The sequence below is a fragment of the Vicugna pacos genome, chromosome 17, assembly GCF_048564905.1.
Source record: "Vicugna pacos chromosome 17, VicPac4, whole genome shotgun sequence".
Lineage (NCBI taxonomy): Eukaryota > Metazoa > Chordata > Mammalia > Artiodactyla > Camelidae > Vicugna > Vicugna pacos.
The window spans coordinates 6,921,832-6,949,597 of NC_133003.1; the positions used below are offsets into that span (position 1 = coordinate 6,921,832).

At 40.9% G+C, this 27,766-nt stretch overlaps 1 protein-coding gene across 1 annotated transcript in view; it reads right to left on the reverse strand.

Annotated features, from left to right (window-relative positions):
* Positions 1-27,766, reverse strand: part of NEK10 (NIMA related kinase 10) — a 162,462-nt gene that overhangs the window by 10,894 nt on the left and 123,802 nt on the right. The window contains exons 30-34 of the mRNA XM_072940891.1: positions 25,091-25,128; positions 24,851-24,991; positions 15,147-15,247; positions 7,473-7,583; positions 60-168 (exon numbers count right to left, since the gene is read on the reverse strand). Coding sequence (XP_072796992.1) covers positions 60-168; positions 7,473-7,583; positions 15,147-15,247; positions 24,851-24,991; positions 25,091-25,128 — 500 coding nt within the window. The remainder of the gene's footprint in view (positions 1-59; positions 169-7,472; positions 7,584-15,146; positions 15,248-24,850; positions 24,992-25,090; positions 25,129-27,766) is intronic.

Here is a 27,766-nt window from a genome sequence, read left to right on the forward strand (position 1 = left end):
AAAATACCAAACAATCTGTTTCTTCATGAAAGCCAGATTCCTGTGTTGAAGACCATTACCTGTTGAGTTATTTGGGGACAGGCTGTGTTCCCTTGATGAATGATGCAATAAATGGTAATCTGCTGTGAAAAAGCTGGGCTCAATTGGTTCTGGAGATCCCTGAGATAACTGAAACAGAAAAAGTAAAACTGCATCTTATTTCACATTCAGAGTCAAGTGACATGAGAATTCCGTGCGTGTCTCTGCAAGAGGGACCGGGGCTCTTCGGCTCTCAATCCCTCTGACACAGATAAAGACCCATCTTCTTCCTTTCAAAAGGACTTTTAAGAGGGGAGGGTGTAGTTCAAGTGGTAGAGCACATGCTAAGCATGCATGAGGTCCTGGGTTCAAGCCCTGGTACCTCCTCTAAGTATAAGTAAGTAAATAAACTGAACTACCTCCCCCAACCACCCTCCCCACCGTCCAGAAAAAAGGACTTATAAATTAGAGGCAGGCAAATTACAGTGAAAGCAAGCAGACAGTTCGCTGGTCAGGTGAAACACACACACACACACACATCCTACACTTTACAGTCTTATGAGAACAAACTTAAAATGGATAGAAAAATAATGGCATGGGGTCTGCAATGCCAAAATGTTATTTTTATCAAGTGTGGGAGGAATAAACTCCAATTATTCAACAGAACATTATGTATAGAGCAATTCTATACTTTGTCATGTATCTGCTTTGAAAATGCCTTCTTGTCCGGCCAAGGCAAACAAGTTTTTTAATACATCTTTCTCAGTCACCATTAATTAATTTTAATCTCCACAGATTAATTCTCAACATTGCAAAGGAAAGAGTAATTCACTAAAAGCCAGAATTTATTAAAATTCCAATCATTTAATTCCCCTCTATACAGCTGAATTTTTTAATGAAATTTTCAACTTCCTTTCAACTTTCATTTTAACCAGCACTTGGGCTGGCCAAGTTTTGTGCCTGTGTAATACAATATGCTTTAAAAATGTCGATTCATATTAACAAACCAGAAGCAAAAGGAACAATTTAGACTTTGCCACAGTAGTTAACTTGGATTCATATTCTCTGTTCATTAAATAAGTAATTTTGAAATGAGGTGCTGAGATCGAAACTTGCACAGAGAAGGATGCTAAAGCTATGAAGACCAATGTGGTTTTTATAAATTGTTTTTTAAAATAACTTTATTGTGGTATAATTTCTGTAGAGAAAACTGTACATGTTTCAGATGTACAATTTGATGAATTTTGATAGACAGATACACCGAGGAAACCGTCACCACATAACATTTCCATCACTCCCTGAAAAGGGCAAACTTCCAACTCCCAATTTATCCCTTCTCACCCCCTTTACCAACATGGTTTTCAGAAGCTCTGCAGAGGGGACACTGGAGCTGAACTTCGAAGGCTGGATTTGGTTGGACACAAGGAAGCCAAGTGGACATTCCAGGTGAGAGGACATCGAGGGCAGAGGCTGAGCATTGCACAAAAGGGGCATGGTGATACAGGGCTAGGACATTAACCCAATGATCTAGAGGCATGGGGATTTAGGCTGAAGAGAGGAAGGCAAGTGCTGTTCATTCATTCAGGGAGTATATTATAAACCAACCCTTGTGTTCCCATGCACACATCCAAGCTACGAAAACCACCAATGGTGGCCAAGAACCGTATTCTTGGAGCTGACTTCCTAATTAGGGAAAAATGTGTCTGTGAAATACCCGCCTGGATATATGTAAAATTGCAACTGAGCTGAATGCACTGAAGGCCAGGGCGGTGGTTCTAGGAGGTCACAGACAGACCTAACTGAGACAGGGAAGGCTTTCCTGAAATAATGCTTCTGTTGAGAGACAGAATAATGAGCAAGAGTGAGTAAAGGATGGAGTGGGCAGAACATCACAGGCAGAGGAAAGAGCATGTGCAGGCTGGGGAGGAAGCAGCATGGTAGGTGGGCCCTGTGGCCGGTGAGGAGACAGCAAAGGGCAAGAGCGGTAAAAGGTGAGGGTGGGGAGAGGGGTCCAGGCTTGGACCAAACAGGATATGAACATTGTGGTGAGAATTTTGGCATTTTATACTCAGACCCATGAACAGTGTGTGTGTGTGTGTGTGTGTGTGTGTGTGTGTGTGGTGTGTGTGTGTGTGTGTGTGTGTGTGTATGCATGTGTGTGTGTGAGACAGAGAGAGAGAGAGACATGACCACATTCTGTTTTAAAAGGATCACTATGGATGCAATATACACATAACAGTCTGAATGGGGCTGGGGCCGTGGGGTGAATGCAGACAGATCATGAGGAGGCACCTGCAGAGAGCACAGGCCGAGGCAGCTGAACCTGGAGTCAGATGGGGAGGCAGGAAACTGGAAGCAAGTGATTAAGAACACTGCCAACGTCTGGCAAAACCGACTGGAGAAGACATCCAGATGGCCGACAAGCACATGAAAAGATGCTCAGCATCAACAATTGTTAGAGAAATGCAAATCAAAACTACGATGAGGTATCACCTCACACCGGTTAGAATGGCTATCATTCAGAAGTCCACAAATGACAAATGCTGGAGAGGGTGTGGAGAAAAGGGAACGCTCCTTCACTGCTGGTGGGAATGTGGTTTGGTGCAGCCATTATGGAAAACAGTATGGAGATTCCCCAAAAGACTAGGAATAGACCTAACATAAGATGCATTAATCCCACTCCTGGGCATATATCTAGAGGAAAATAGAATTCAAAAAGACACATGCACCCCAATTTTCACAGCACCACTATTTACAATAGACAAGACATGGAAACAACACCAATGTCCATCGACAGATGACTGGATAAAGAAGCTGTGGTATATTTATACAACAGAATACTATGCAGCCGTAAAAAAATAATGCCATTTGCAGCAACATAGATGGACCTGGAGAATGTCATTCTAAGTGAGGCCAGAAAGAGAAAGAAAAATGTTGCATGATATCACTTATATGTAGAATCTAAAAAAAAAAAAAGGACATGAATGAACTTATCTACAAAACAGAAACAGACTCACAGACATAGAGAACAAACTTACAGTTACCAGGCATTAAAGGGGGTGGGAAGGTATAAACTGGGATTTTGAAAATTGCACCTCTTGGGGAGTGCTGGATATGTTATCTTGAGTGTGGCAGTAGTTCCATGGGTGTATATATTTATCAAAATTCATCAATGGTATATCTCAAATATGTTTAGTTTACTCTATAGGAACCATACCACAATAAAAGTTGTTTTAAAAAAAAAAAACAGGAGATCAGTATCAGAAGGGTACCAAGACTTCAGACTAGGTGGTAACCAGAAGGAAGGAATAGCTACTGAAGATCAAATATACTTAATTAATAACAGTAGAACCTACGGCCACTTGTTGGTGCTTACTGAATTCTAGATAGATTTGATGTTCTATTTGTTTTTTTATAACTATCCTGTAAGGAAGGCATTATGTCCACTTTACAGATGAGGAATCTGGGATGTAAAGTAATTCGCTACTAAGTGGCAGGACTTGGGCTATAATATCAAAGGCCAAGCAAAACCACGTGCACAATGAAGACTCCTCAGGTGTTAATGAGGTAGGAGATGCAAGAGATAAAGTGGAACATCTGGAGGTGACCACATGGTTTGAAGACCGAGCAGAAGGAAAAAGGATGCTGCCAGTGATATTTGATGCAAAGAAAGGAGGAAGATGGTGAGTTCAAGCCTGGACATACCAGATGGCAAGTAAATGTTCGCCCAGCAGGTGGAAATCTGGGTGATACGACAGAAGCTTTCTGAGCAGTGGCCTCTCCGGCCGGCTGATGTCACGAGGTGGATCACCAGTCCCAGACCAGCACCGTGGGGCCCTCTCTTGGCTCATGAATATTGAGTTGAGGGATACCTGCTCTCTTTGGCATTATGCTCTGCTTGGAAGAACGTGTACGATCCTCCTTCTGAACTGATATAAAAGGGCTCTTCTGCTCTGAACAAACACCTACAGTTCCAAAGGGCAAATGGTTGTGTGTACTTTTGAACTAAACAAGTCACTATTAAAGAGAAAAAGCTCTATCACTGTCACTACCCTCCCCCTCCCCAAACACACTGATGTTGAGCAAATATTGAACAATTTTACCGCCTCATTGGTCAACTGAGAACACAGTTACTTTCTGGGCAAAAAACTAAATAGAAGAAAACAATAAGAAACTACAAATGTAATCCTCATTAAATTCCCCAAACTGTATCTTCTTTTCATATCATAAAATAAGGTTATCTTTGTTGTGGGACAACTACATAAACGAGTTCGAAGCTAATCAACTGAGGAAGGACTCGGAAGGAAATTAAGCCAAAATGAATGAGATTAGGTGTCAGAAGTGAGAAAAGTTTCAGCACTTTTCTCATCACACTTCACTCGCCAGGCCTCTGATCTTTCTTTCTTTAGGTTTTCCTTGTCCGCTTTCACTGAATTATGTGAACATATTAAGTCACAAAGTATTACCTTTTTTTTTTTCATTTCTTCTAACCTACAGCTCCTTTATATTAGGTTTTATTAGGCTTTTGAGACATTTTGTTACACAAATATCAGTATTTACTCTCACTATTTTCTAATAATTAAATCTTAGCGGCTCATCAGATGCAGGTTCAAGAGTTTACTTTACGGTAAACTTCACAGATGGTGCTACGCACGCCCATGAGGAAGCATGGGATGCCCGGCTGTCCCTCTTTCGAGATGTCAGTGGCCAAGAAGGCGCATGTCAAGACCCATCACTTCTTTAAAGGGGCTGCAAAATGACAGTGTTTTTACACCTTCGGTACTTATTAGCTGAGGGAGTTCTGTAATGAGAGAATTCCCTCTCATCAATTTAGTTACCCTGAGACAGAATTCACAAGGCAAAGGCAGAATAAATGTTTGATTCTTTCCTTCTGTAAACAATTTTTGAAATAAGGTGTTGGTCACTCACTGAATTTCAAAGGTAACCAGTAAGTGATTTCCTTTTTTTTTCCACTACCATGAAGCCTTAGATTTAAACATTAGTTGGTGCCTTTGATCCACTGTGGATATCGTTCTCTTCAATACTCTAATTATACAACAGAGAGCAGTGGGCTCCTGAGTCCTCTGACACACCCTTGGGAGCACTGGACAGAATCCCTGCCCTGCACCCTATGATGTTAAGATATTCCAGCCTAGTCTCATTCAGTTTCTGCTCTAGAGCTGCCAGTGGCTGTATTTCCAAAGCTGTGGGTGCAGAGGGAGCACACTGCTGCTTGCTTAGTTTCTAAACAAACTTAGTGAAATTTTTGGAAGTATGAGCATTTTTTAAAAGATAAGATTTATCATAAATTCATACTCATTCATACTGATCTTTCCAATTCTAATTTGAATTAATACCTTCTGTTTTGTCTCTGCTGCTTTTCTCTCCCATGCTGAAAATCCTGGTCCTCAGAGACACCTATCCAGTTACTCAGATGCTTTATTTCTCCTGCAATTCTAGCCAAGGTTGAGCAGGCTGGACCGAAGACACATCAGGTGAGTCAAAAAATAAAGAGCTTCATTTTTCAGAAAAGGGCTCGTCCATGTTTTGGCTCATCTGTATACCCCAGGTCTCAGGTGGTTCGTAAGTAAGGCACAGTCATCCCATGAAAATACCTTCAGACTGCAGGTGCGGAGTCACTGGATTTCAGGGGGAGCTTCAGAGGGGGAGGTGGAAACTGAGAGCACTTCGTGTATTGTCACCACTGCTTCCACGGCCATGGTGTGGGACGGCTGTGGAAGTCAAAGCTAATGGGCCCCTCCTCTGTGATGGCAGAGTGGATGAAAAAGCCATTTCTGAACAAAACCCGCTGCTAAAGATTACATCACAAAGGGGGAAAAACAGGTCACAAACGCCTCATTTAGCTTTCAGACTAGGGACAAGGTGGGTTCTTTCTTCTCAGGCAGAAGTATATAAATGTATCAATACATACATAGCAATAAAGAATAGAACCAACATAGGCCATGTTAGACAGCGTGCAGGTGCACCAACCTAGAACCTATTTGATACTCAACAATATTAACCATCAGGCACCTACCAGGCACTGGGTACGACCCTGGGGAATCAAAGATGAGCAAGACACACTCACTGCCTTTGGAGAAACCATAATAATGCAAGTCTGTTTGAATGATGAGCTACTTAAAACAACAATAAGAGTGAAAACTCATAGAGAAAGGGGAGATTAATTCTTGATGCGGAAACAAAGTTTCAGTGGAGGAACTGGTTAATACGCCAAGTGGAAGCTTTCTTTAGCTCACAGGAGGCAAGGCCTGCCTCCCTAATTGTACGGTTTCGTAAGGGCGTGAACCACCACGAGCTTAAAATATCAGACAAGGGGGCAGAGCACCCTACAGAGGGTAACTGAATCTGCCTCTCAGCCAGGTTGAAAGCAAAGATGATCCTGTGTCCCTACAGCTGCCAAACAGGACAAACGGGCTTCTGTCACCAAGTTGTGCTAACCAGAGATAAGCAATTCTCCTTCTGCCTGGTTGGCTTAACCTGCTGGTGATTTGGTTTCCTTATTTAAGAATAGAAATATCTACCAGCACCCACTGTCTAGGAGACTGCAGAATGTCGATTATGGAAAGAACCTTAGAAATGGTTCATTCCATTCTCATAGCTGAGAAAAGTCATGGCATCAGATGTTAGCTGACTTGTTCCAAGTTGCAAAGCTCAACTCAGGGGTCTGTTGAAGAGTATCCTAATAAAGATTGGACTAGAATTATCTAATGTGTGTGTGTGTGTGTGTGTATGAGATATTAAATTATATATATTTTATATTAAATGTATATATAGATACACACTTAGAGATATTTAATAACATTTTTTAGGAAACATGCAATAATATTGAAAGAACTTTCTATTACTCTTCTGAGACTGATAGCTTCAGAAATGAAGGTCAGAAAATTAGAGGCAAAGGCATAGCCTTGATTTACTATCTCAAGTGATGCTACAGTCTGAATGTCTGTGTCCCCCACGGAGTTGTATATTAAAACCTAACCCTGAGGTGATGGTATTGGGAGGTGGGCCCTTTGGGCGGTAAATTGGGCCAGAAGGATAAAGTCCTTATATAAGTGTTCTTATTTTTTAAAATGCCCATAAAAGGAGCCCTGGGAGAGCTCCCTTGCCTCCTCTCCCATGTAAGGACACAGCAAGAAGTCAGCAGTCTGCAGCCCGGAAGCGGGTCCACGCCAGATCCGACCATGCCGGCACCCTGATCTTGGGCTTCCAGCTTCCAGAACCATGAGCAATAAATTTCTGCTGTTTATAAACACATCGTCTTATGGTATTTTTACTATAGCAGCCCAAATGGACTAAGACAACCATGGACAATATCCTTTCATAGTGGGCAGAGCTTAAGTAGATGACGAAAGCTCAGGACGCAGACAAATTAATTCCTACGATGTGTTTTTGTTTGGTAGCCAAAAAGAATTCCTGTATGTAGAGCACCATACCTTTTTAATTTCAGATTTCAAGTTGCAAGGGTTACTCTGCTGGCTGAAGAGGTTTTTCTTGAATCTCTCTATAATCCTTCTTTTCAAGTTGTGGTGCAGAGCTGGAGGAAGCTGCATAAAATGAGAAAATCATTATCAGCAAGTCATTAGCAATGCATAGCTGACTCCCAGCAAGAATTAGTGAGGGTCAGTCACAGTACTCCCTGCATGGGACTAAATAAGAATTAAAATTTTACCCTAACTAGCATGACTTGATGTTCCACTGGTTCATTCTACAATCCAGAACAAATATATTACTCTGTTCTCTTTCAAAAGGCTAGTTCTACTTATGTTACTGTTTTTTTCATTTTATTGATATTATTTTTCATAAAACAACTCAATTACATATTAGTCGCACATATGAATTGAATTAAGTTTGCAAATAACAGGCTTGACAAAGAAAGATGCATTCTGTGAGATGCTCCAGCGCTTGTGTCATGCCCAGAACCATGCTAAACACGCTAATCTTGGTCCTTGTCCTGAAGGACCTGATACTATGGACCAGGAAGCCCATATCTGTGTTAGCACATCATCAGAAGCCTGCCTGTGAGTGTGTCTGAATGTGCACCTGATCAGAGAGAGAAATCAGACGGCAGGGACCAATCTTATCAGGAAGAAAGAGAAATGAACTCGTATACATTAGGGCCCAGCCAGGATGAGTTAGATTTGAGAACTAAGTAGTAGGAAGTCACAGGTTAGAGTGGAGAAGGCATGGAAAAGTACCTGAAGGCACCTTTTTGATCTGACAATTCCCTACTGTTGCCACCTCCCTAAATCAAACACCAAAGGGTGATTCAACATACACAAATCAATCAATGTGATACACTACATCAACGAGAGAAAGAACAAAAACCACATGATCATCTCAATAGATGCAGAAAAGCTTCTGATAAAATTCAACACTCATTTATGATAAAAATTCTCACCAAAGTGGGTACTGAGGGAACATATCTCAAAACCTAAAAGCTATATATGACAAACCTACAGCCAGCATAGCACTCAATGGTGAAAAACTCAAAAGCTTCCCACTAAAATCTGGGACAAGACAAGGCTGCCCACTATCACCACTCCTATTCAACATATTCCTGGAAGTCCTAGCCACAGCAATCAGGCAAGACAGAGAAATAAAAATAGAAATAAAAAAGAAATAAAAGGGATCCAAATTGTAAAAGAAGAGGTAAAAGTGCCACTAAATACAGATGACATGATACTATATATAGAAAACTCTAAAAGGTCCACACAAAAACTACTAGAAATAATCAAAGAATTCAGCAAGGCAGCAGGTTACCGATTAACGTACAAAAATCAGTTGCATTTCTTTATGCTGACAATGAATCAACAGGAAAGCAAAGTAAAGAAACAATCCCCTTTAAAATAGCACCCAAAGTAATAAAATACCTAGGAACAAATCTAACCAAGGAAGTAAAAGTCTTATACAAAGAGAACTATAAAACATACATTAAGGAAATTAAAGAAGACTTTAAGAAATGGAAAGATATCCCATGCTCCTGGATTGCAAGAATCAATATTGTTAAAATGGTCACACCTCCAAGGCGATCTACAGGACATATTTCACAAAACTAGAACAAATCATAATACAATTTATATGGAACCACAAAAGACCTAGAATTGCCAAAGCATTACTGAAGAAAAAGAAAGAGGCTGCAGGAATAACCCTCCCAGACTTCAGACAATACTATAGAGCTGCAGTCATCAAGACAGCATGATATTGGTACAAAAACAGACATGAAGACCAATGGAACAGAACAGAGAGCCCAGAAATGAACCCACAAACCTTTGGTCAACTAATCTTCGACAAAGGAGGCAAGAACTTACAATGGAATAAAGACAGTCCCTTCAGCACATGGTGTTGGGAAAACTGGACAGCTGCATGTAAGTCAGTAAAGCTAAAACATCCCTTACACCATACAGAAAAATAAACTCAAAATGGATCAAAAACTTAAACATAAGACTAGATACAATGAACCTCCTAGAAGAAAACATAGGCAAAACATTCTCTGACATACGTCTCAAAAATGTTCTCCTAGAACAGTCTACTCAAGCAATAGAAATAAAAGTAAGAATAAACAAATGGGACCTAATGAAACTTACAAGCTTCTGCACAGCAAAGGAAACCATAAGTGAAACAAAACGACAACCTATGGAATGGGAGAAAATTTTTGCAAACAATGAAACTGACAAAGGCTTGATCTCCAGAATGTATAAGCAGCTCATATGACTCAATAAGAAAAAACATAAACAACCCAATCCAAAAATGGGCAGAAGACCTAAACAAGCAATTCTCCAAGGAAGACATACAAATGATCGAAAAGCACATGAAAAAATGCTCAATATCACTAATTATCAGAGAAATGCAAATCAAAACTACAATGAGGTATCACCTCACACCAGTCAGAATGGCCGTCATTCAAAAATCCACAAATGACAAATGCTGGAGAGGCTGTGGAAAAAGGGGAACCCTCCTACACTGCTGGTGGGAATGCAGTTTAGTGCAGCCACTGTGGAAAACAGTATGGAGATTCCTCAGAAGGCTAGGAATAGACTTACCCTATGACCCAGCAATTTCACTCCTGGGCATATGTCAAGAAAGAACCCAAATTGAAAAAGACACCTGCACCCCAATGTTCACAGTAGCACTATTTACAATAGCCAAGAGATAGAAACAGCCTAAATATCCATCGACAGATGACTCGATAAAGAAAAGGTGGCATATTTATACAATGGAATACTATTCAGCCATAAAAATTACAACATAATGCCATTTGCAGGAACATGGGTGTCCCTGGGGAATGTCATTCTAAGTGAAGTAAGCCAGAAGAGAAAGAAAAATACCATATGATATCACTCATATGTGGAATCTAAAAAAAGAAAAGAAAGAGACAAATGAATATAAATACAAAAGAGAAAGAGACTCATAGACATAGAATACAAACTTGTGGTTGCCAGTGGGGAGGGTGTTGGGAAGGGACAGACTGGGAGTTCAAAATTTGTAGATACTGAAAGGTATATATAGAATAGATAAACAAGATTATACTGTAGAGCACAGGGAAATATATACAAGATCTTATGGTAGCTCAAAATGAGAAACAATGCAACAATGAATATATGTATGTTCATGTATAACTGAAAAATTGTGCTCTACACTGGAAATTGACACAACAGTGTAAACTATAACTCAATAAAATAAAAAATGCAAAAAAAGATTACTGTCTTATTTTTAATGAAAACAGATATCCAATCAGTGAAGGTTGGGTAAGGATTCTAACATCCTTTTACAGTTACTTTTAGATGATTTCCAGACTTATCTCTGGAAACTGGATAGGAAAGGCCACCACCAACACAAGGTTAGCAGTTTCCCTTTTAAGGTTACTTGCTGGTTGTCAGGAGGGATCTGGCCTTGCAATTCAGGATGGCTACCTCAGCCTAAGTTTGGGAGAGTTTGTCTAGTAAATAAACATGTGAACAAGAAGGGCTTTTGGTTTTGTCATTTCAGTTTTACTTCAGAAGTTTCCTTTGCAATTAGCAGAGAGGGAAATCTGACCATGGTCTTCAAACTTCGGGAAATATATGAGTGTGACCTTTAGACTTGTACTTATCTCCTTTATTTGAAAGGCTCTGACTTTGGTTAGCACTGTAATTTAGAGTTCTCCTGAAGAGCCATCATTTCTTACTTTGTGCAATGTCCTAAACTTTCAAGTATTCTGGAAATACACTCTTACAACCAACATGGTTCTAGCTGAACTTGTAACAAGTAATGCCATCTGGCCAAAAATATGAAATTGTGTGTTATGCTGGCACTGTAAAAGCAACATAGTATCTGTGATTGCTTCATTCTGGCTTTAAAATACTTTGAAATCCAATAAAGAAATGAAACATTTCCATTAAAAATGTTTTTTTTATTACGTAAAAATGATCAAGACATGGATATGGAAACTATATCTAAATTTCAGAAGATATCTTTTCCCAACTTAGTAGTTAATCATTAAGGTAACCAATAAGCTATTTGAAGTTATTTCTGTAACACTGATGTTAAGCATGCTCCTCACTATGTCTATATCAGTATTTAAATGGAAATGTATTTTTGAACATAATCTCTTTACTCAGTACAGACATGGCAGATTATATTTTGATTTATTGACCAATTTTCTGCTCCATCACATGTCCTTCACCTGCTTTCATTTAATCAGGGAGACAATTCTGTGGGATTGCCTAAGACAGAAGTTGACAGCAGAAAACAGAGAAAAGGTAATCAATTTTAGATTCTTGAGTCTCAAAAAGGCTGGCCCTCAGGGTAATGAAAAGAATAGCAGATTTGCTAAACACACACACACACAAAGCCCCAGACACGACAGATAAGAGCCTGGCTACTCCCCAGGCTGGGCAGAAATCAAAGGGGAACAGTGAGAAGTCAGAGATGCGCAGGCCCCCAAGAAGGGAGCCCCTTGCCTGGCCCCCCAGGCTACTGGTGCCACTTGTCAATTTGTTTCCCCTTGGCTCCAAGTCCACCCTTTGTTGCCCTGCTTGTGATACTGGAACATCTCTCCCTTGCCAGCCAGCAGGATGTTCCACTCCATCAGCAGAGGGCGCTAGCGGAGGACGGAGGTTCTTTCTGGTTCCAGGGATGCTCCTGCCTGGCTTCAGTCCGACAGCACTGAATGGTCAGCAGCAACAGGAACTCCTAGCCATGCTCACCCCCAGCCAGATGCAGTGGCACGAACCCTGCAGGCAGCTTCCCAGAGTTCCATGGAGCAGCAGCCACCCGTGGGCAGCCTCCCCTGGCCCCACAGAGTGCTCTCCCCAGCACATCATCCTCACATGTTGATTTCCAGCAAGTTCCACAGAGCAGCTCCTCAGGATATTTCTCTGACATTTCTGGTGAGGTCTGGACCTCAGCCCTGTAAGTAGTGACTTCCCTTTCTGCTCTTCTTACAGTCTTCAGATTTCTCTTCCTCTCCTTAGGAGATAATACCCTGTTATTATTATTAATTCCTAAACAGTCCTTTATATGAAACATTCCCTGTGGAAATCACTGTGTGGTTTCTGTCCCCCGACTGGACCCTCACTGGAACAGATCTGGTACCAGGAATGTCCAGGAGAAGGAGCCACACAGCTGCATGTGGAAGCTGGTTTGACTGTACCCTTGGAGCTGAGCCCAGTGATTGGGTTTCTGCCAGTAATCCCCAGCATCACAGTTAATCCACGGCGTCACAGTTAATCAGGCTGTCACCTGGATGAAGAGCCAACTGAAGCGACTGCCCTGGAAGCTTGAGCGGCTGCTGCACGCGGCCATCAGGACATGTGAAGGCCGTGGGGACTCGGGGTGGAGGGGTGCGTCCTTCAAATGCACTGGGACACTTACAGAAAGAAAACGACCAGCTTGGGTCCTTTAACTCTCAGCTCAGGTCATGGCCCAAGACCTAGAAAGATTCCACAACAGCCCTAACAGAACGTATTTCTTGCTACCATAGCACTGACAAGGCTGACAAAAATTTAATTAAGCAGGTTGCTAAATGACAGTGTCACCTGAATGCACACTTCACCAAGATTCTCATGTGCCAGTTAGAAAAAAAAGATTAGGATACTAAAACTCCAAGTAAGGACATGTTGTTGGACCCAGGTGAAATGGACAAAGTCAAAACCCAAGTCACTGGGAGCCATCATTGCCAGTGGAAGTAGCTTGAAACTTGGCATCTGAGGAGACAAGCCTTCTTTTTGCTTGAAAACTCTATACTAACCTCCCCTGGGACAGATGAGGGGTACTGCCTTTAAAAGGGGTGCTTATCCCTCTTAGATGCACAACAGGGAGCGTCCAGTCAGTAACTAGGGACACAGCTCAGTACGATCCAGGGGAACTGGTGCACAGTAAGATCCAGGAGGAAACAGCTAGCACATCAAGGAAATTGCAAGACCTGGCTATTATGTATCCGAAGCATCCCAGAGACCACGTGCAGGAGTGGATTCAAAGGGTGTTAGGCTGAGAAGGACAAAATATAGGACTCGATCAGGCCGAATTCATTCATACATGTGCACTTACTACAGAGTCCAGATTTAATCTGTTAGTTTGTGAAGCCGGAGGTGGTAACTTGATTGGCTGGGGCACAAAGACTTGGACTCAGTCATGGTCTGTGTTTAATGAGGATAAAATGCCAGTTTCCCTGGCTGGTAGAGGAGGGGGATTCAAAGGCGTGGAGAGACAGGAATGTTGGGGAGGATTTACCACATGTGACCTGCAAACTCACTCCCTCAATATTCAGCAAGAACACTCAGAAGCTGCTCCCTGTATGAAAGCACTGAGAAACACATCCGGGAGGGAAGCACCAGCATCCCTGAACACCTCTGTGGCTGGTCTCCTTTGTAGGCTGGGGAAGACACGGTCAGTACGTGATCCCAACAGGGATGATGTGATCCCAGAGAAGCAGGGGCCAAGAGGCGGCACCTGACCACCAGTAACAAGTTGGGGGCATTTACCAGAAAGGGTGGCAGGGATGTATCCTGATAACTAGAATGCCTGGCCCATAGAGATCTCTGATGGCCCTTAACTGGTTGGGGTGTTCTTGTGAAGGAAAAAGTGGCCGCCTACTAGAGCATTCCTTAATCCATATGACAGAAAAGGAACCCTATGTCTGCCAGACAAAAATGTGACGTCAGTGGCTGCTGCCTCAGTGGAGAGTCACAGCCTCTCACGCAGTTTCCAGACCTCAGTCAGTTCCAAGACCTAGAGCCTCTCGATGGGCATGAAAGCTGAGGCCCCTTGTGGAAGGGCCCTGAGCACTGCTGTAAGTATGCAATATAAATTTTCCTCCAAGCCTTCCCCAAAGAGATGCCCAGATGCTTACCAGAGTGACTGTACGCTGAGAAGAAGGAAATCCACAGGGTTTTAGGGAAGCTCAGACACCAGAAATCAAGTGACTTTAAGTCCTACGGTCTTATAATGTCACTGCAATACACTAATCCAAATAGTTTCTTGTTTGTTTTGTTATGTTTGCTTTTGGGGGGCAGAAGGCGTATTAGCCCAAGTTAGACATACAATGGGCCCAGCTGTTCCACTTGCCTGGCGGGATTTCTCTCTACTACTTGAATGTTTAGTTGGAGTCACCACAATTGGCAACAGACAGAATCACCAGACTGGTTCTCTGAAACTTAGCGTGAGGCAACGTTTGTATGTTTTGCTCATCGATATGTCTCAAGTGCCTAGAACAGTGGCTGGTACATAGCAGGCACCTAATAATTGTATGTCAAATTAAAGAAAATGAATGAATGAAGATGTATAATCTTAAACTTCAAAATAATAGTCACTTTCTTGTCCAAATGTCTACACTTATTTGTCTCTAAAAATTTATTTTCATACTAACAGGACATTACCTTTGGTAAATGAACATTCAAGTTGCTTATCAAGACACAGATTTATGTAAATAATGTGTAGCCAGTGCTTGCTTTCCCAAGGCCTAAGGGTCACTGAGATTTAGGAACAGTTTTGCTAAGCCAAAATGTTCCCAGTCATATGCAGTTGGAGGGAGTAAGAACAAGCATGGCTCTAACTGAAAGTTCCACACAGCAGTTGTGCCCCGAACTTGTACTTAAAATGAAAAGGAAGGAAGAAGTTAGCACACTGACCTGAGTGATGTAGATGATTTTGTGCAGCTGGATTAAGATCTGCTGGATGGGGTCACTGATCTGACGTACTTTCCTCTGGGACACAGCAATTCCTGCAGATGCTGTGGATGACAAATTATCCAGTTAGTTAAGACCCTGGTTTTCCCCTTCAAAAGTGGCATTTGTGGGAAATGGGGTAAAATTCTGAAAAAATAAATAAATAAAAGATTTAAAGGAAAAACTTTCATCCTACCAATGAGACAGTATGTAGAGACCTTGTAACACTTCAATATCGTACGACACTGGAGGTGTAATTCCTTCCCTCTATTTCTCAGACTTCTAAGTAACATAATGATGTCATCATTTATAACATCTGAAAGACTGTTTTATCACTTGGGAATTTTGCCTGCAATTACATTATGCTGCCACCAGGAGTCAGTGGTGTCTTGGCTACTGTGGTCATTGAAAAGCTAGGTTTCACATATATGCAGTTAAGAGACTATCATACTTAAAATTTTTAAATTCATTATGCCCTCAATAACATAAAAAACTAATTTATTGAAACTACCCAATGAAAATATTGAATAGGCAATCTTAGCAAACAAAAACCCAAAAAATTCTGATTTATAATAATCAAGGGTTTGAAAATCATGTTACTTTCAAACTCTGATTATCACAAAGTATACTTTTCACCTTCATTTCTCTTCAGGTCTAAATAAGACACATATAATTTTTCCTGAATTCTCATCAGAGCACCACATCACGTTCACAGTTCAAGACTAGCCTGGTGTACAATTGCATATAAGCTGCTTTCCCAGATTCAAATGTCAGAGTCACACGTGGCCTGTTTTTAACTCTGAGGAATGTAAAGCTATTTAAAGGAATGACCTAGACCCCTAGATCAGCCACAAGGCCACCTCTGCCTCTCCTCGCACTCAGATCCACACTGGAGAAAGTGGAAGACACTTCAGATACATGGATGTAGGCTGTCTTCTCCCCACCTTCATGCTCTATCCCTTCCTCCCCAGAACCAGTTGCACACTTTCTGAAACAATGCTTTTCTTGCCAGTTTCTCTTCATTCAAAGAAAAGGTACAAGATCTTTCTTTCCTTACCTCCACACAACCTTGAATTTACAACCTTGAAATCAACCAGTCTGTATAAAATTAAATGTGAATACAATCATTGCTTCAGCAACAGCTAGGATTTAGAAAAAATGATTCTTATAGAAATGCTTTCTGGGAAAGCTTGCATAAAAACTTTAGTTTTCAAAACATTTAAAGAGAAAATTTAAGGTAGTCATTAAAAGAGTCAACTTTTTTTTATTAGCATAGGAAAATTTATATTTAGAAGACAAACCCCAAAAGAGAAAATAAATGGAACATTAAAAGAAATGTTATTTTCTTCATGGGTATCTTTCCTGAGTTTGTTGAGAAATTCATTCAAGAAATAATCTAGCTCTAGTTTGTGTACATTTAATACCCTGTTTAAATGTTTGAAATTTAAAGGATCTACCTCTGCTAGGCACTGTATCTAACTCCTTTTAAGTATCAACTACTTGATCGTTTAAAAGATGAGGTTTAATAAATTACCCTTAGGGTAAAAATGTGATGGTAAACCAGAGAGGATTAAGGTAGCTCAAAAATAGAAAGCAGAGAGCTGGAGGTATCTGCTCTGGCCTGCAGAGATGGCAAAGTGTACGTACATTGTATTTCCCACAGTTGTGCTCCTTTGCAGAAATAATTCTTAAAATGTAATTGTCTAGACTGATACCCAAAACTAATGTGGCCAAGTTGACGCTGCTACAGGAACATTAGCTCTGCATTTTCAGAAACCAGAGGGCTTGGTTTTTGATCAGTTTTATGCTGACTAGTTTATGTTCCTGGCATGTGGACTTAATGTTCATAGGTAATGAGTTAAAATCTGACAGCATGGCAGAGAGTTCTCAGATTTGTGATGACACTTTGAGTGGGGTGTCACATGGCTTTCACTCTACCTTGCCACAGGAATGTGCTCATCTGTGGCCCTACATGCAAAAACAGAGATTGTTAGCTGGAACGCCTGCCTTCTGAACTGCTCAGTTATGCAATGTAACTTAAAATCATGTTTCTTAAGGCCCTTGACCACTACGCTGTCAATCCCAGTAAGTCTTTGACTTTTGAAAACAGTTTTGATTGCTTACTGTCTAAAAAAATAACTGAAAAATATGTAATTACACATGCCCACTGTAAAATGACCAAACAAATGTGAAACAACGTTAAGTGTCACAGAAGCAGCTCGAGGCTCCCTGCAGCCACCACCCACCAGCCACCTCCCCCGGAAGAAATCTCTGCTGTTAGCGTGGCGCATTGCCTTCCAGTTGCTCTTCTGTCCATTGACATACTTAAGTGTGTATCTTCAGAACAGTATTTTTCAGTCTGTGGTTGAGTCTTAAAATCAGTTTAATGAGTCATGACCAGCATTTTGGGAAAAAAAAAAGGGGGGGAGTGGAATCAGATGAAAAGAAATAGAACAGGATAGAAAAAATTCAGAGTGCACTGCATGAAGTAAGGGCCCACTCAGTCATATAAACTGTGTATCTTACTGAGGGTCATTTCCAAAACGACTTTGAAAGCCACTGCTGTAGAAAATCTATAGTATTACCTCATGTTTTCCTTTCCTCTTTTGCAATAAATGGTGACACATCATAAGACCGTTTTACAATTTTTTAAAAAAATATTTGGGGGGGTAATTAGGCTAATTTATTTACTTATTTTCTTACTAGAGGTACTGGGGATTGAACCCAAGACTAATGCAGGCGAGGCATGCACTCTACCACAGAGCTATACCCTCCCCCATTACAGTTTTCATCTTCAGTATGTCACAAAGATTCTTCTTGTCAACACGCAGTTACAGCTCATTATTTATAACTGCTACTGAGCAGTATGACGTGTTCTGAATGCATCATAGTTTCTCAGCCTCTTCTGGGAACTTAGCTTGCTTTAAATTTTGTTCTAAGTGATGCTACAGTGAGTATACATGCACATGCCGCATTGTGCATAAGCACAATTAGTCTTTTAGAGTAAATGAGGAGAAATTAAATAGCTGAGTATAGATATTTCCTATTTTAACAAATACACTCTATAGTGGATAAATCAATTTGCACTCTGACCAGAAGACAATCCATTTTTCTACACCTTGATCAACACTATTATCAAATGCTTCGATTCTGCAAATCTGATTTTGTTTTATTTTGCATTTATCTGAATGCTGATGAGGTTTACTGCACTTTGGTGAATTTTCTGTTTGGGTCCCAAGCTTCTTTTTTCTTACTGATTTGTAAATACTCTTTACATTGTCTGATTACTACTCCCTTTATTGTATTTTACACTTTACCTGTGTTTTTACCTAATCTGCTATTTCTTTTCAACTTAAAGGGCAGTTCCCAACCCCATTACCTAGACTACAGGCAATTTGTAATCTCGCCACCAAAACAGTGTCTCAGGTCCCTGCTGCTGCCGTATCGTGACAAGACAGGATGTCATGACTACTTCAGCACTCTGGGCTGCTCTGGCAGGATTACTGAGATGTGAGTGATCACAGGGGTTAGAGTTGGGGAGAAAGAGTTAAATCTGAGACTGGTAGTGATGGGAGTCTGGCTGTAACGTTTGCAAGTCCTCTTGATTTCCTGAACAACTTCAGCTAATACTGGGTAGGAGAATTATTATTCCTCCTTTTCTATCTTATTAAATCATTGCTCTTTTTTTTATTCCCCATCCCAAAATGTGTATTTATTTAGGTCTTAATAATTTTAGGAAAGCAAAAATGATAAAAATTCACATAGATATCTTTTAAAATTTGTGTTCTTTAGTTAAATATTAGTAACTACCAAGATTGCAGCAAACGTTAGCCACATCATTTTGAGTTTTAAAGCATTCTCTCAATCTTTCAGTTTAGCACACTGAAAATACTATGCATCCTAAATACTCAAAAACATTGCAACCCGTGTTTACATAGACAATATTATTCTATTTTTATTAAAACAAACTTCCCTTAAAAAGACATCATAGAAGCTGACCATATTGCAATGTCAGATCTACAGAGTATGTCCATGATTCATATCTATGTGGTTCCTATTGCAAAAGATAGACAGTATTTGGTCTCATTAAAATTTAAATGAGATCCAAGTTTAAAATTGGAATACTCCATGTTCCTTTTATAGTTTTGTTAAAATAGTGAACCTTATTACGTTTTTAAAACTTAGAAGGAAACTACGAAATTCACTGTAAGAGGCAATTTACTTAAAGTGTCAAAAATTGTATTTACTAGCATAAGCATGACATTAGACAGCCAGCATTTCCCTCTGGGGTGGCAGGAGGACCGGGAGGAAGACCAGTGCTTTGCTAGCATGGACTTGGGCAAGGTGCGGGAGAGGGTTTTACACATTTCATCTCATGTCATCCTAAGAACCGTTCTGAAGGGTAGTCATTTTTATCCTCATTTTATAGATGACTGAGATTAAGAGAACTGTCCAACCAAGACTGCAGAGCTGGGATATGAAACGAGGCGGCCCCTTAACACTACCCTGACTCAGCCTCCTGACTCAGCACTGGGAGACTGTGAAATCACGGACATTTCCTCGGGTTACTTCAAATATGAAATAATATTTATGCTCCTTCCCAGGCCTGAAATACTATTCCTCTTCTTAAAAGGAGTTGCTGTGTTTAACATGTTTTACCTGTACCTTTGAACATTTAATGGTCAAATCTTTTTGGAAAACAGGTACATGTAATAAACTGGAAGTGTGGGGTCTCTGCAGCTGTGCAGTGCACATCAGTCTGCCTTATCGTCTCATGGCACATTACGGTGGCCAAGTTAGTTGCCCATTCCTGGTGCTTTGAGGCATGATTTATATTATATATCCCGTCTCCTGAAACTACAATTCACAACACAAGCCCGGAGCTGTTAAGTACTATAAGTTGAATAAAGATGGATTACATACATTCCCTCAGTTGCTCAAAGTGTAGTACCAGCCTATTTCTGAATTCTCTCTGCTAAGCGTTGGGAATTTTTGAACAACTAGGGAAGAGAGTTTCAAGCAGGAGCTCCTTGAAAAAGTAAAAAATATTTTCCCTTTGTGAATGGGGCCAAAACATACATGGGTTTCTCAATATGGGACGAACCACCCTGCTGAAAGACCGTACAACCTTGTAAACTTAAGGACGGTGAACAGATTTGCTCTGGCCTCTTTCCTTTCCTTTTGTAAAATGCAATAAAGGAACTCAACTGTAGTTTAAATCTACAAATGCTCAGCAGTCAATCTCTGCACAACAGTGTGGAAGGCACCAGAAGTTGGGCCAAGAACACTGAACTCACAAGGGGTTCTCGGGAGGTCCACCTGGAGAACCACTGGATGGGGGACAGAGAGTTGATGCCAAAGTCCCATTTGAGAAGACCATGAAGAATGAGTACAATTTCAATAGGTGTATGACTGGGGTTTGGTGTGAGGGAAGGTCTATTTTAGTGGCAGCTTCTGAGTGAGAGGAAGTTGCAGCAAAGGACAGGAGTCAGCCAAGTGCCCAGTCTGTCCTGCGTTCAGGACCATGGAGAGGTACAGTCCTGGGTGAGCTGAAGGGGTAGTCAGGGGCCATATGAGACGGTGACCTCAGGCAAGATGATCTCATGAGAAGAGGCTGGAGCCGAAGCCAGGCCCGTGTGGAGCAGCACATGGTGACTGTGGGGAGCAGGAGCCCAGGAGGGGCTGAAGCTCCGACCTGAATCACTGAGAGAACGACTCTCTTGGAGGAGAGTGGGGAGGAAGTGAGAGAGATGATGGCGGGAGTGGAGGTGGGGGCGGCATGGAATCCTTCCCAACACAGACCACCAGTAGCTCCACAGTAAGGAGAAATGATAAGCAAGAGACTCGACAGTCTGGGCCCAGTGCCCCCACCGCGTGCTCCCTGGCAGAACTTCCCATGGGACGGCAGGAAGCTGCATCAAAGCCTCAGCCCTTCTGTTTGGTATCTAGACAAGTGGGGGCACTGGGCAGATGGGTGGGGAGGGGGAGGATGGTCCAGAAGATGGTGTTATGCCCACCTCCAGCATAAAGGGGTTTTACTTCCTCTAAGTGAGTGCCAGCAAGGAACCGGTTAGAACCCAATGGTGTAACTGCATGGCAGTGACAAGGACCTAACCTGACATGACCCGGTGCTCACTGTAATATAATTGGCACTGCAGCTTAGGCCCCCCCATGGGTTTCTCTGTGTGTATCATGGGTAAGGACATGTGCAAAGGGGATAAACATGACTGGGCATTCCAGGGGCAAGAGCTGTCAATCAAAAGATCACCTCTAAGTGAGGGTAAAAGAGGAGGGACAAAGACCATTGCTATCTGCCCTTGGATCAGCCTGCCTCCTGTTCTTAGGGGTGTACTTTCCCTTCCCTAAATAAATCCTTTACAATCTTTTCTGCACAAACCACCATCTACCGTCTGTATTCTTATCTTTCGAGTAATACAAGAACTGGGGTCTTTTCCCTGCCCCTTTGGGAGTAACACCTCCTTTCATTCCAGCCTCAGGAACTAGCTGTTTAAAGGCCAAAGAAGCAAGGCTGCTTTGAGGCCCTTCAATCTTGAATTCTGGCAGAATCATCTTTATACAATGGGCTGAATCTGTGCGTGTGTACGGATTAGGGTTTCCTCCAGTTCCAAACTCTGTGTCTTTTGTTATTTTTTTTTCAAAATATATCATCTGAGCATTTTTAAAGTTGCTAAGTCCCTTAAAATGACTACCTAGTACACATGGCAAGATGCCGTGTGGAACATTCACTGCTGTATTATTTCTCACACTCACTTTTGACCTCAGAAGACTCCCATCATCAAGAAGCAGAGCGTGAGGCTAGCACCTCCCCAAGACGGGGAGGAGAAAGGAGCCAGGGAACAGAGAGGGTACATTCCTGGGCTTTAAAAAGCAATGTCTAAGCAAAAGGCAGAGAGAGTCAACAGACCTACAGCTGAACAAACTCTTCTTCCTGCCCCTTCTGGGTAAGAGAAAGCTTCTCCGAGGAGGGAGGATGAAGGAACAAGGAGAAGAAAAGAGAGTGTCAGAAAAGATTCAAGTTCCAGCTCACTTTGGGCCAAGCCTGGGGTGGGGGCTGTGAGATGGGCAGAGTGGCTGATGGGAATCTCTCTAACTTTGGGGGTTCAAGAGTGGTAAGTCTGGGGGCCTGGTCCCCACAGGGAACTCTGGGGGGTCAGCCATGCAGAAGTGCCCTGTGTCATATGACACGGGATGGAACAGGGCAGTAAAGATGGCTTCCTGGGGTGTCAGAACACAGGGCCTCTGCTCAGCTCCCACATCTCCACGTCTCAAGAGGTGGGGAAGAACAGGCCAGACCTCCCAGGCCCTGGGGAGGTGAATGGACAGAGTAAGTGCTACAGAGGTCCTGCCTTCATGTAAAGGGGACACAGGCCCGAATGGAAACGTGGGCTGTGATTTGCCTGTAGGCTAACTGATTATGTTTTCTGATGTGTGAAATAGGGTCTCAATAGAAAAATTAAGTTCAGTTTTGGGGAAATGTTTTACAGACAGGTTTATTTTTTCCCCCCCGAATTTGTGATCAAAAAAGAACATATGCATCTGGTTTAGTTCATATCGCCTGGCCCCTGCCAGGCCTAGTTTTTCCTGGGATATGCTACCATCACTAACAGAGTCGTACTGGCTCCCGTTATTCCTACTAGAGGGAACTTTTTTCTCTGAAAGTCAGTTCTCTTGAAGAAGCTCAGAATTCTCCAGGAGAAAATACTGTGGTGGGAAAATACTACGTTCAGCACTACAGATGCAAAAGCTAACCAAGCTACGGGAGTTTGGCAGTGCACAAAGTTCTGCTGTATCACCACAGCATGAGCCAGAAGTGCGCATTTACAGGTCAACACAGGCAAGATCACGTTCCAACACAGCCACCTGGCCCTCTAAGAGAACAGTTCCCACCTTTGTTCACACAGAAAATGATGCTCATGCACTAGATACAGTCTTGGGAGCATGTCCAGGGTTTGACAAAATTCTCTCCTCCCCAACACTTTTTTTTCCCCCAGAACATTCAGGCAATACACGACCCTAGCTGTTGGTTATGCATAATGGAATGAAGTCTGGTTTGCAGATGAGGACATCGAAGTGGAAGGGGCTGGTACCAGTTTTTTATGACTTGATAAAGCAACCAATAGTCCAAGTTTACCTGCAGCATTTAAAAATGTATGACTTCTATAATATGGAGAAAAACCATTTTGTATTAAGATGAAAGAAAACAAAGACTTTGGCTTTTTTATTTGAAAGTGAGATAATTCATAGATAGTAACCCAAATTTTCCCATATGCATCACAGTGTATTCTCTAATATTAGTAGAAACTAATCATTCTTTATAGGGAAACTTTAGCATTCACTGACAACAATTAAGATGCTATATATATATAATATATAATATATATTTTATATATTTATGTATTATTTTAAATAAAAATACATGAATCAGTAAATTTTTAAAAATTAGACAGTATTACAAACTGTAGGTCTAAGAAATATATTACATGTGAACTGTGCTAAATGGTTTGTTTAAATATCCAGAGATCGCTGACATCAAGCCAAGTCTCAAACCCAACACTCCCTTCATTAAAAGCAATTTCTATTAGGAGTCACAACAGAACTTGAAATTGCTTATCTATGTATGTGTTCTGTTCTCACTATTATAAAGCCAATCAACAATCATTTTAGCTTCATGATTATGTTATGAACTTACCTTATGCCAAAATAGCAGGCATAGAGCATGGTCAACAGATAGTTTTGAACATCTTAATAACAAAGCCATCTATTTTTCGCATCTATGCTGATGGTGTAAATGGCCCCAAACTGTCAGTAACTCTTCCAAAGCACATTTAATAAATGTGGAGACACGGACTAATATTACAGTAAATCAATTCACATCTCCTATGTTCACTATACCTGTTAACTCTACAAAAAAAATGTGAATTAAGGAAGCCAAAGTGAAAACAGTACCCAGAAATAATTCTGAATTAACCAAAGTAGTAAAATAGAACATTATACTCGAGAGTCATACACTCATACATATGTTTAAAGCACAATCACTAATTTTTTTCCCTGAATTGTCCAGGTTTAGCTAAAAACTTACTATCACTGTTGAACTTTGGTCCTCTTTAACAGAAATTAGAAATATTAATTCACATACTTTTTTCTCAAACCATTACTGTAAAATTTTATATCTTAAGAATCCATAATTTTTACATTCCTTGAGAAACAATATATAATATTGTTTTAATCAAATTTACTAACTGTAAAGAAGTATCTGTGTCAGAGTAAAGGAGATAAGAAAAAGATACACTTTACTCTCTTGTATCATTAGGTGTAGGGCTCACATAAGTATGTATGTAAAACACAATTACTACTTTTTGTTAGTAGGTATGCACTGTCAGCCTCAAAATTCAACTGGCTAACATTCCTACCAAAGCAAAAATGCAGCTTTTAGAAAAACAACCTACACTAGCTCATTAAATAAGTGAACACAGAAAGCATTTAGACTCTGTTAACTTGCCAAACTAATAATGGTGGAAAACGAAACAAAACTCTCCTGCTCTTTGTAGGAAAATTACCTCCCAAGCATCATTCAGACATTTCAGGCCCAACCATCAACCTTCTCCACCCACGTGCATCTGACATCAACTTGACCTAACGGGTACTACCATGGTGTCTGAGACTGCGAAGAATCACAGCAGGGAGGCTGTGGGCCTGCCACCCTGTCACTACCTCGGCCTCTAGCTCCTTAACGTGGGCCCTGAGCATGAGGGGTGGCACTTTCAGAAGCAGGTCAAGAGGCAGCAAAGCTGAAGAAATAAAAGGGGGAAAGATATGAGACTTTAAGATACAATACATTGAATTTCAGGGAGGTATGGATGATTTTACTGCCTCCAACACTAAATTACCTGGTCTTGGTCTTGATCCTATTCCACCAGTGAAGTCTCTGAAAACAGAATTAGAAGGATTTATTTGACTTGGATTGTGACTAACACTTACTGAAAACCTATACCCTACTATGGTTCACGTGTGAACATAAAGGTACTTTTCTCTGAGGAGGCTCTCAAGAGTTCAATAAAGAGTGAAAATAAACATATTTGAAACCAGAGCAGAGCAGACACTCTATGACCAAGGCCTCTTCCTGCCACAGTTGTTTATAAGCTCTAAGAATGATTCCGAGCCTAAATCTTACTACCTTGAGTGATTTTCTTGTCACATTTAAAATCAAAACAACTCATTTTGTATTAGAAAGAAATGATATTAAAAATTTTACATGTAATATTTTTCATGCTTTACTCCTGCTGTCTTGAAGAAAAATTATCAGTATTCCTATAAAATGAGATGAGTTTTGCATTTAAGATGACTATATTTTTCCTTAATTCCCCACTGTTATTAACATCACTCATTTGCCCTACCCTAAAATTCTCGATTTCCTGATCATTTTGCAACTTGGTCTCAGCACCTTCCACCTAGTGGAAGAGGCATTAGACCCTACAAAGGGGAGCCATGAATAAACTTCAACCTTGTTTTTTTCTGTACTGTAATCAAGTCAATTTATTTTTCTTTTTAAAATTTTTAATAGACTTTATTTTTTTAGGGCAGTTTCAGGTTCACAGCAGAATTGAACAAAATACAGAGCTCACACATAGCCCTTCCCACCCACACGTATATACTCCCCTTCCCTCAAAATCCCTCATCAGTGAGGCATATTTGGTACAGTCGATGAATGAACATGGGCACATTATTATCAACCAAAGTCCATAGTTTACATCAGGGTTCACTCTTGATGTTGTACATTCTATGGGCTTTGACAAATGCATAATCACATGTAGCCACCACTATAGTATCATACAGAATAATTTCATTGCCCTAAAATCCCTTGTGCTCCATCTATTCATTCCTCCCTCCCTCCCTCTCCCCAAACCCCTGGAAACCAGGATCTTTTTATTGTTTCTGTAGCTGTGTCTTTTCCAGAATGTCATTTGGTTAGAATCATATAGTTTGTAGCCTTTTCAGACTGGTAGAGCAAATTTCTTATTAGTTTTTTTTTTTAATGAAAGAAGAACCATCTATGCCCTGACAAGTTATGAGAACCATACTTTAATTTAATGCAATACAACAAAGGTGCATCAAATATCTGAGTGGAGTGGCAGGTGCCTACACAGGCAGTGCACTGAACCTCTGTCCATATATGGACCATATCTGCTTCAGCTCTCCACTCCTCTGGGGCAAAGGGCCGGCTCAGGGAGGAGGGAAAAAAACACACTTATAGGAACAGAGCCAGCTTGAGCTTGACTCTCGGGACTTCTGCTCCAGCAACTTGGGAGCAGACCCCACCCCTAACAGGGCAGTGATGGCCACTGGTCCAAGAGGAAGTCCTGCCTCAGATCTGATGCCAGCTCTAGCTCCTCCATCTCCAGCCTCACCTCCTACCAAGGTGATAGCTACCAATACACCCTGAGGAAAGGGGTGAGTTGCAACAACATCAAATCCAGCTCTCCCACAAAAGGCCCTGGGCACATGCAGTTTGCATGGGGATGGTCCCACACAAGAACACCCATTTCAAGACTGCAGTGGATAACTGTCTCATCTCAGTTTGTAGAGGCAGAGAGAAAGTTAAGCAAAATAAAAAGTCAGAGGAACTACTCTCGATTAAAAAGCAAAAGGAACCCTGTGAAAATAAATAACGAAACAGAAATAAACACTAAATCAGATATAGAATTCATATGTAGGTAATAAAAAAGTTAACTGAATAAGGGGAAATAATTGATTTCAACACTGAACATTTTAACAAGAAATTAGAAAATATAAAAAAAAGACTCAACCAGAAATGAATGACTCAATAGCTTAAATAAAAAACACACCAGAAGAAATAAACAACAGACTTAGTGATACAGAAGACACATAAATGATCTGGAAGACAGAATAATGGAAATCACTGGATCAGACAGCAGGAAGAAAAACACATTTTAAAGAAGAGTGTAATTTAACAGATCTCTAGTATAAAATTAAGGATTCCAACTTTCACATTATACGGGTTCCAGAAGGAAGGGGGGGATCAAAAAATACTTGAGGAACTTATAGCTGAAAACTAAAAAAGTGAACAGATATTTAGGTACAGGAGCACACAGAGTCTCAAACGAGATGAAACGAAACACCAAAACATAGCATAACTAAAATGGCAAAAGTTAAAAATACAGTTTTCTAAAGGTATCAAGAGAAAAGCAGTTGTATACAAGGGAATCCCCATAAGGCTATCAGCTAATTCTCTGCAGAAATTCTGCAGGTCAGAAGAGAGTGGCATGATATATCTAATGTACTTAAAGGGAAAAACCTGCAAGCTAGGGTACTCTGCCCAGCAAGATTATCAATTAGAATAAAAGGAGAAATAAAAAACTTCTCAGACAAGCAAAAACTATAAGAATTCAGCAATACTAAACCTACCCTAAAAAAAAATGTTGAAGGGTCATTTCTAAATGGAAAAGATGCAAGAATCCACCAGAAAAGGAAAATCACAATAGGGAAGGCAAATAAATAAAAGGATTGATGATACTTAAATAAGAGAGTACAACACAGCTTCAAAC